This window comes from Chaetura pelagica, unplaced genomic scaffold, assembly GCF_000747805.2.
Source record: "Chaetura pelagica isolate M959 unplaced genomic scaffold, ChaPel_1.0 scaffold135, whole genome shotgun sequence".
In the NCBI taxonomy this organism is placed as follows: Eukaryota; Metazoa; Chordata; class Aves; order Apodiformes; family Apodidae; genus Chaetura; species Chaetura pelagica.
The window spans coordinates 1,386,633-1,397,058 of NW_009953649.1; the positions used below are offsets into that span (position 1 = coordinate 1,386,633).

Sequence of the window (10,426 nt, forward strand, 5' to 3'; positions counted from 1 at the left end):
ACATTACTTCATACCTTCACTTTTTCTGCCCAAAGCTCTATTTGTGTTAGATTATACCCACTTGTTGATCTTACTAGCCGTATACTTATCCATCCAACCATATGCAACTGCCCTAATGTGTTCCCCTGGGTATTTTTTTCCCCAAAGTTATCAATTGTTGCTTCCAAGGCTGCCCCCAAATTCCTGAGAATAAATGTATAACTCTCAGGTAGTCCTTTGAGGGCAGCTTCCAGCAGCCGGTTGGAAGAAGTGCAGGAGGGGGAGGGGCTGCAGAAGTTCTGATTTAGGGGTGCTCAGGTTTGTGCCATATTTCACCTTAAGTTTTCCTACCCTGTACCCGTGGCCAGCAATGAATAGAACTGCACCTCTTGCCCCTCAGGTTCCTTGGTTTGCTAAGTGAGCGTGAGGCACTCTGTCACACAGGCTCCTTACAAAATGCTGTTATAGCTGATCTAAATAAATCAACAAATTGTTGCTGAGAGAAAAGCTTGGTTCCTCCTGTTCTGATGGTCCAGAGGGCTTGCCAATACCTAGGATAAATTAATTGTTTCAGTCTGGGAAGACTCAGGTTTGTATCTGGTATTTCTCAGGAGAGGGCATAACCATCAGAAATGCTTAATTGTTTAATGTTGGGTTTGTATTCAGCTAGATGGCACACACTTTTAACCTGAATTTTCAGTGTCTCTATATATCTTTTACATAGAAGTAATCTAACTTTACTTTCATTGAGTCCTGCTCTTGTCTCTCCCACCCACTTCAGTGAGGGTGCCTGGTACCAGAAGGAAGATCTATTTTTCCTGTTTGAACAGACAAGTGGTAGCCAAAATACTTTGCTCTTCCCATTACATGTAGACGTTTTTACTATTTATTAATATTTCTTCCTCTCCTTTAGCTATTTACGTTTCTGTATTCAAATCCCCCCCTTTCCCTTTTCAGAATTCTAGTCCTGGCTCTGCTTTGCTCTTTAAGCCTCAGCAAATCACTTGTGTCTTTGTAAACCACATTGCTCATCATGAAACAGATCCTTGCCTAGGCGTAAATACCATTTATGCAGTAACTTGGATTGAGAGGTGTTACTGAAACATGATATATGGATATTAGAGGAAAATGCCTGTTAAGAGATGTCTACTGTTGCATCTATGCAACTACTGTTGAGTTTTACATGGAAGTAATTTGCTTTTCAGAGATTAAAAAAATGGATTTGGCCAACCATGGACTTATTCTGCTGCAGCAACTAAATGCTCAGAGAGAGTTCGGTTTCCTCTGTGACTGCACAGTTGCTATTGGTGATGTCTACTTCAAGGCACACAAATCGGTCCTTGCTTCTTTCTCCAACTACTTCAAGATGTTGTTTGTTCATCAAACCAGGTAACTATAAAAAGGTTTGCTGTTTAAGTGTTGTTCAGTTAGCTTAGGTAAGGAGGTCTGGCAACATTCTGAAACCAGAAAATGTTCTTTTTGCTTCTTGCTATGTCATAAGGAATATGGAATCCAGTCTTATCTGCAAACTAGAATCTCAATTTAAAGCATGTTAAAGTTGAACTGTGATTCATCAAAACTGTTATAATTTAGCTCAAGCTCCTTATCCTTAAAAACCTGATAGAATCATAGAATTGAATATTTAAAGGTCCTGTCACTCTTGCTATTTCCTTCCCCCACTCACTATCCTCTCCACTGTCTTGGTGCTATTCTTGACATTTCCATAATATTGTAGACAACCCAATAAGTATTTGCTAGGAGGAATGGACTTATAAAAGAGGTTAATATGTTTCATTTTTTTTTACAGTTTACACTGAAGTCAGGTAAATAATAAAATACTACATAGTGGAGTAAAAGAGTTTGTGTTTATTCCTTTTGGTTTTTTTGTGGCCAGCCTTAAACGGGGGGCATTGAAAAGATAACAAAACTCTAAGACTGTTTTAGAGATTGTTTTAGTCTTATTCCCAATTATTTGTACTATCTGAAAAAGTTTATGTTAAGTGAGTGAAACTCTTTGCCTAGGAGTTCTTAGCCAAAAGTAAACACCAAGGATAGAAATGCATTTGCACTTCTGAGACAGGACAGCAGGCAGATGTATCGGTCTTGATGCTCCATCAAGAGCACACAGTCATCTCTGAAAGACAGCATTGCAAGGTTTACTTTTGAGTAATATATCTGAATTCAAAATCATTCAGCATGAGCTCAAGAAGGGTGCACCTTAAGAAATGGAAGAACTGGCTGTAATTTCCTCCTCAGCTTGGTAGCCTACTGTGGGTGGAGCATTCAGATTGCAGTGCACAGTCATGTCCATTTCTGACTTTCTTATTTACTGTTTGTTTAGCGAAAGAGCTGCAGATAACTCTTAAAAACTATTAGAATCCCAAATCATCTCTTGTTTGCTAACTGGCCTAACCAAGATGTTCCCGATTTTCTTTCTTCTTCTGTGAACCTTGTCTCTCTTTCTACACAGAGATCCAGCTTCAACCGGAGGAGCAGTGGGTGTTTGAGTCCAGAGTATCCTAAAGGCTGATTGATGCATAGGGAATGCTCTCAGCTAGAGGATGGTGTTGGTTTCAGTCCTGTTAGGCTAAAGAGGGCATCACAGCCAAAGTGTCTCCCATTGTTGAGCACTTCAACCAAGAGACTATTAGGCTGACTGGGTGCACCATGGGTGCTACTGTTTCTTCCTCCCTATTGAAAGAAGGAAGCCACTGTTCTGTTTTGTAAGGAGCCAGGCCTCCACACGTTAGATGTGCCCAGACTAGGCCTGTTGCATCAGGTCCTCAGGGGATTCACACCCAGTCCTGCGCAGTTTCTGGTTGGTAATGCAGTTGAGAACAAGATGCCACACATTTGCAGAACTGTAGCAGCAAACAGTGTTAAGCCAAACAGGCAAGTGCCAGGTGAATTGTAGGTGTTTCCAGAGCTAAGTACTGAGAAAAGTTTGATCGACTCTGAATTAGATTCCAGTGCTAGCAGGTTTTAATTTAGCTACAGTAGCTACAATTAGGTACTAAATTAGCTAATTTAGTATTTGAATCCAACCAAAATATCTTTGCCATTTACAAAATTTATTAACATGTGACAATGAATCTGTAACATGACAGCAATGTAGAAGGATATGGATTGCAATGGGATGGCTTTGTCTTTCAAGACAATTACTTTCCTGAGGAAAAAAAAGGTCATCTTTCAAGTAGCCAATAAGATTAGCTCTTTTACATTAAAGCATTTCTCTATTGCATATTCTGTCTTTTGAATTTAAGTAGATGCCTGTGATTTTTACCAATGCTTGAATAACCTAAATCTGGTTAAAAAAAAAAAATCCTTATCTTTAATTGATCATTTTGCTTTACCTTTCAGTGAATGTGTCCGTTTGAAAGCGACTGACATACAGCCAGATATCTTCAGTTATCTCTTGCATTTGATGTACACTGGGAAGATGGCACCACAACTCATTGACCCAGTTCGACTAGAACAGGGAATAAAGTTTCTGCATGCATATCCACTAATTCAAGAGGCCAGCCTTGCAAGTCAGGGAACTTTTTCTCACCCGGATCAAGTTTTTCCATTAGCATCTTCATTATATGGCATTCAGATCGCAGATCACCAGATAAGACATCCCACTAAGGTTACATCAGCAACTGACAAACTCGGGCGAGAACCAAGACCACAGACATCACGGATGAACCAAGAGCAGGTTTCTGAAGGTTCACAGCTCTCGCAGTTAGCTACCACTCTGCCGCAAGTGACCAGGACAAATATGTCCACTTCTGACCCATTGCCATCTTCTTTATCTCCAGAATTGGTGTCTGCTGCTGGTAATAACTCACCTGCAGGAGAAGAGGCCAACATGGAAGCATCTTCTTCAGATGAACAACCTGCCCCACTCACAATAGCACACGTCAAGCCAAGCATTATGAAAAGGAATGGAAGCTTCCCAAAATACTATGCCTGCCACCTCTGTGGCCGCCGGTTCAATTTGCGAAGTAGTTTGCGTGAGCACCTGCAGATTCACACAGGGGTTCCCTTCACGTCTAGCCAGCAAGGAGAAAGCAATATGTCTTTGTCTCTCTGTAACAACACAGCTGATAAAGATGCTGTGGAAGTGCCTGAAGCAGGGATGATTAGTGACAGCGAGCTGCAGCAGATCTCAGACTCCCCGATAATTGATGGCCAGCAGCAGTCAGAGACACCACCCCCCTCCGATATTGCAGACATAGACAACTTGGAGCAGGCAGATCAAGAGAGGGAAGTAAAAAGACGGAAATACGAGTGTTCCATCTGTGGTCGCAAATTTATTCAGAAAAGCCACTGGAGGGAGCACATGTACATACACACTGGTAAGCCCTTCAAGTGCAGCACTTGTGACAAAAGCTTTTGTAGGGCTAACCAGGCTGCCAGACATGTGTGCCTAAACCAGAGCATGGACACGTACACCATGGTGGACAAACAGACTCTGGAACTCTGTACTTTTGAGGAAGGCAGTCAAATGGACAACATGCTAGTACAGACCAACAAGCCCTACAAATGTAACTTGTGTGACAAAACGTTTTCAACTCCCAATGAAGTAGTCAAACATTCGTGCCAAAATCAAAACTCTGTCTTTACGCTAGAAGAAGATCGCTCCATTCTGCTAGGTAGTGGGGACACAGAAGCCACAGAGACTGATAATGCAGTGTTAGCCTCCATCAAAAAGGAGCAGGAAGCAGTGTTGTTAGACTGAATGTGAAACCTATATAAATTTTTTAAAGTTTCTTTACTCATTTTTTATTAAATCGATTTTTTCCTCCCCAAACCTCTTACCTCACTTATCCCTGCCATCTTTTCCACCAGCCTCCTTCCCACCCTTTGTCTTCAGCAACCTGAACTGTACTGGCACGTTAGGAAATTGGACTTTGCCTCTCCCACCACAACAAACAGAAAGCTCTTGCATCAAACCAAAATGTAATTGATTTTAATACAAAGGAAAGCGTGAAAAAATAATCCAGCTAACTATGTTGATAGTATTAGTTAATCCAAATTTAATAGATTTTAAATAAAATTTAGATTTCTTAAAAGTGTATTTAGATACAATGATGAGTGTAATGAGAAACAGAGTATCAGTTTGGTAAGCAAGGAAAATATATATATGTGTATATATATATTAGTTTCCCCGGTAAAAGGCATTTCAAGAAGATCTGACAAATACCATGCTCTTTAGAAGTCCACATGCAAGTTGATTAAGATTATAACTGAAAACTCTCAGAACTTTTCTGAATGAATGCAAAAATCTCTATTCATTGAGTTAAAAAGAGCTGAGGGTTTTGGTTTCTTCTACCTGTATGTTTTCTGTCAAGTATGCCTTTGGGTATGTTTCAGATAGCATCAGTGAGTCAAGTGAAGTAGTTACTTAGTCAAATTTTGACTTAAGTAGCTGTAATAATAATGTGATGGCAATCTTTATATATATATATATATATAAATCCCTTATATGTATAAAGATTTTATATATATATATATATAGAAAGTGTTTGTGTGTGTATTTGGTACAGGTAAATAAATGCACACATCCTTAAGTAACTGGCTGTCTCTTCTCAGATTCTTAAGTAGCTGTAATAATAATGTGATGGCAATCTTTATATATATATATATATATAAATCCCTTATATGTATAAAGATTTTATATATATATATATATATAGAAAGTGTTTGTGTGTGTATTTGGTACAGGTAAATAAATGCACACATCCTTAAGTAACTGGCTGTCTCTTCTCAGATTCAGCCCAGAAAGTCTTAGTTGTTCAACAAAACTAGTCATTGCACAGGTTATTTTTAATCAAATTTAAAACATCCTAAGCTGTGTGCATTCTTATTTGCCTGTTGAAGAGAAGCTAATAAGTAAGTGGTGTCACCCAAGCTACAAAGGAAACTAGAGAAATGTTGTAGTGGTGAGCACTGTGGCATCATCAGCGCAGCAAGTGCATGTGGTGTTAGCTGTAGGTTTGAGTCATTCTGGATGAAAGGAGAGAGAACAGCTTTATTGCCTCTCTCAGGCAAGAAATGTCCATGGCTTCATTTGGTCTAATGGCGTGAGTTAAGAGGAAGAAAAAGTGGTCAGAGATGTTCTAGCAACAGGGGATCATGATTGTTTTAAAGTGAATCTGTAGTGCTGACAGGCAAATTCTGCTCTGTGAGTATCCCGTTATTTTCAAAGCCAAGACAAAGTCTGCAAAAACTGAGAGAATGAATTCTGTAGTTTTTGTTTTAGCTGATGGTGTAGCACTGCATCTTTGTGTTAAAAATCAAGTTGCTGGTTCCTAATCTTTTATATAGATGCCCGGATTTTTTTTGCTGGTAGCCTAAAAACCTAAACTGACAGCAGCAGTGAAACCCACGGAGCAATTACCGGGGCCAAGAGAAGGCTTAAGCGGACAGAACAAGTGCCCCATCATTAACTGAGACGGTGTGCGTTTTGGGGGGAGGGGCGGGAGAGGGCAAGTCACAAACCACAGCTCTTCTCTGTGTATACGTTTAAACTGAATATCTTTTTTGTGTATAGTTAAGTTCTCAGATTTGTAAGTTTTTATACATCATTTCATTGAATAAAAACTGAATTAAATGGGATACGATTTATTGAGTTGAAGGTGAAAGATTGTTGGCTTTCAGTCTTCCTGGAAGAGTTCTTACTGAATCAGTTTAAAAGTCAAGCAATGTATTCTGTGCATCAGACTAAAGCCTCTGTCATGCATATGAACAAATAGCTTACTAGAGCTTAAAGGAGGGGATTTGGCACAAAGAGTCACTATGTATTATTTTTTTCAGTTTATTATAACATGACAATTACTGTCAGGTTTATTGTGAGTGATGTTGAGTTTATTATCTCTCTTGTATTAGGGTAATAGATCTAAAATCAGTTTATTTTACTTCAAAATATATAAGTGTTTTCAGGTAAAATAGTAACATCTTACAAAATTATTTTAGTTGCCCATTTAAAAACTTTTTTAGGATCTTCATTTACCAATGTAATTTCTTCAAATGTGTTTTTTGATTTAATCTCACTCAGACTGAAGTGCTCTCAGAGCAGGAAAAAAAAGAATAAATCTTTCCTAATTCAGGGTAAGGTCAGCTTTTGAGGTAGCTGTTGTTTAGGGGATAATCAGAAGTTCATTTCCAAAATGACTACAGCTACTAAAGGTGCTGCCACCTCAACTTTTGGTTACTACTTAGTCAGATGCTCTTGTTTTTCAGTGCTCCAGCTCTGCTCCAGTGCAGAATACAGCAGTTCAGCTTAACTCCCCAGGTGGCTGGTTGTATCAAAAGGGTGCACATGGCCACACCATTTTTTTGAGACATTCAGCAGAATCTTTACCATATTCCTGCTCTCGTTTCTCCTTTTCCACTTCGGAAGAACATGTTTGGAAAACATGTTTGCTCAGTTACATGTTGAATGGGCTCAAGTGAACTGACTCCACTGAAAAAAAGTCTTAAAAAAATGCTGGTTTCCTGTCAAATCTGTTCCCTGTTTTAATTCTGCAGAGGGCTTCAGAGAACTCACAGGTTGTACCAGGGCAGAAAAGAGCAGGGAGGAGGCTTACTGAAGCCAGTGTTGCTGCTGGCAACATTCAGCGTGAAGAGAACGGGAAGCAGTGGCTCCCACTTGGGCAGGTCCCTCATCTGGTGAGCAGTGGCCTTGTGAAGCCGGTGTACTGCCCAGAAGGAAGGGGTGGTGTAGGGCAGGGAACAAGCAGCCAGAGAAGTTGGTTATGACAGCGCTGCTACTGCAAGAAACATGAAATTGCAGGCTCAGCAGAGATACTCTCACCTGTTGATATTTATTCCTAAGAAATAACACTTGTCAGGTAAATTTTTAAAAGTCACAATAAAGATACTATTTTTATATGTGCTCAGCTACCATAATGGTTTATTTTAAATCCCCTTTATTGTCTGTCTGATGCTCCATAGTTATGTGTAAGGCATTGCATTTCACTGCTTGAGCAGGCTTTGTTCCTCTTACAAGAATTAGAAACAGTATATTCTGGTTATTAACAACTGCATCAAGAATTTGGGTAATTACAGCACAACTATAGTTTTTTTCAAGTATCTGTGTTAAATACCGTCTGAATTATTACAGTTAGAGATAACTTCAGGTTTCATCTTTAAACTTTTGACTCAGATTTGTGACTGAGTTGCTCATTACTCTTTCAGTCTGCTCACCTGCTGAAGTGATTTTCCTACCAAATGAAAAAAGACAGCTTTGCAGAAACTGCTGAATAATCAATGAAAATCTGCCTATTATTCAAGGCTGTAGGTTGGACCTTCAGCCCCAGTATATTTCTGAAGGAGTAACTTCAAAGTTAACTTCCCAAATATGTCACCTGACAAAGACACCTGTTCTTTGCAGAAGTACCAACCATCTACCAATCCATCTGCAAGTGAAGTAACAGGTGATTATCATTCTGAAAGTGAAGATTGCAGACCTCTGCAATCAATATTCTTTTTAAACTTTGTATCCAGTATCTTCTAGGTCACTAGTCTAATCATCATTCTACTTGTGCTGGGAGGAAATTTATTAGAAGATACTAGTGTTATAAACATTGACTTCTTTAAACTGCACTCCTGTTTACACTGCAAGGCCTTAAGTTGCTGCCTTGATGTTTAGAAAATCTGTTTTCTGGCTCTTCAGCTCCAAGTCCCATAAAAAAATTGTTTCAGTCACAAAAGGTAGTCAGGTACAAGAATAAAAAATACATTTCTTTCTGTTTGCTTTAAATAACTTACTGGACATTACAAAAACTTTTAACATTAATTAAAGGGAACTTAGACAAGAGCAGGTTCTAGGTTGCACAGTGGCATCACAATCCTTTGCAATGGTTTTTCCCAATCTGCTTAACAGCACGATTACTTTTTTTAACTACTTTGCCTTTTTGGAGAGTAATATAGTCCTTTAGTTATCTTAGGCCCAAGCAATTGAAGGCTTTTTCTATCAAGCTTGCCATTAAAAAGGACATACTTCAAGGAAATGTAGCCAAAAGCCACAAAACACACTGCTACTGCAGCACAGCCTTGCTGTCAGGCTGTCTGTGCATCCATGCTCTTGAACAGGTCACATGTGCCAAGATGCAGAGCTCAGCGGTCTTTGTGCAGCTGTCAGTAACTGTTGCTACTCCTCATAGTGCCACTATTTTAGCCCTTGTGCCAAAGGAGCTGCGCGCAGAAGAACTTCCTCATATTCAGTCCATGTCTGTTGCCTTGGCCAAAACGGAAGTTTTCCTGGAACGTTAGGAAATCTACTTAGAAAAGAGAGAAGCAGAGCCACAAAATGCAAGTGAAGACAGTTACTGCACTGCTCTGCAGAGCATGGAGCACTCAAACCCACAAAGTGCTTGTAGAGGCAGGTACACAAGGAGGGACCTTTTGCATCTTCACTGACAAGAAAATATGTCACTTTAAACATTTATATATATATATACACACATATAAGAATACAATCACATCTGCCATTCAGTTCTGATCAAGACCATTTCCCCTCAATTGCCTCCAAATTGGGTCAATTTTTTGGTGGCATAGTTAGTTGGCCCCTGCAAGTGCAACTCAGGATGAAGATAAGCATATGATTTGGGGCAGCCCTGAACACTGACTCAGGTCACAGTCTCTATGTTGGTGTTAAAGTGCCAGCAGGAGCTTCCTATCCCAGCAGGAGCAGGTCTTCCCTGACTGCCCTACAAAAGGGTAAAGCCTGGAAAATGAGAAGGGCTACACACACTCTGGTCAGGTCCTTGCACCCCAAGAGCAGTACATGAAGGCAATGAAGGGATATATGGTCACTCAGCGCATGTGATTTGCATGTGCTGATGAGGAAGGGAAGGTGATGCCCCATTACTGAACCACCACCACGCCAGGTGCTGGCACATAAGCCTCCACACACAGACAGGTACACAGAATACTGAGTCATGATTGTTCAGTCTTTATATATATATATATAATGGCGGTCTTACATATACATATAAAAATATATATATAATTTTGAGACATACGTAAGGTATCCTTGGCAGTATTGATAAAGAGACCCAGAACAAGTCCTGATTTGTGTACAAGAACAGGAAAAGAGTCCTGGGAGACACTTCACCCGTGTTTGCTGAGTGTATTCAAGTTCAAAATTTTCCTGCCCTGCTTACTATTTTCCAATACAGATGTAGTAAAATCTGCACTTAAAAACAACAACCAACCAACGAACCACAGGTATGACTTGAAGGGTCCAAGTGTTCCTTGAGCACCACTCTCCTGTCACGCATTAGGTTTCTGTAAATAACACGTTCCCTCTCTCTGCAACGCCAAGCACCGACCGCCGTGCTGACAGCAACAACCTTACTGGCGAAACCCCAGCTCTGAGAGGCCAGACCGTGCAAGTTCACCCGAAGCACCGGCAAGTTCAGGCGGCGGGGCGCTCGGGCAGCGGCAGCGCGGGCAG

The 10,426-nt window shown here is 40.2% G+C and overlaps 1 protein-coding gene across 1 annotated transcript; it reads left to right on the forward strand.

Moving 5' to 3' along the window:
- The first annotated feature begins 1,105 nt into the window (after positions 1–1,105).
- ZBTB2 (zinc finger and BTB domain containing 2) lies at positions 1,106–4,851 on the forward strand. Its single transcript, XM_009999965.1, has 2 exons — positions 1,106–1,368; positions 3,340–4,851. The coding sequence occupies exons 1-2, from the start codon at positions 1,163–1,165 to the stop codon at positions 4,700–4,702; spliced, it is 1,569 nt and encodes a 522-aa protein (XP_009998267.1). The 5' UTR covers positions 1,106–1,162; the 3' UTR covers positions 4,703–4,851.
- The last annotated feature ends 5,575 nt before the right edge of the window (positions 4,852–10,426 follow it).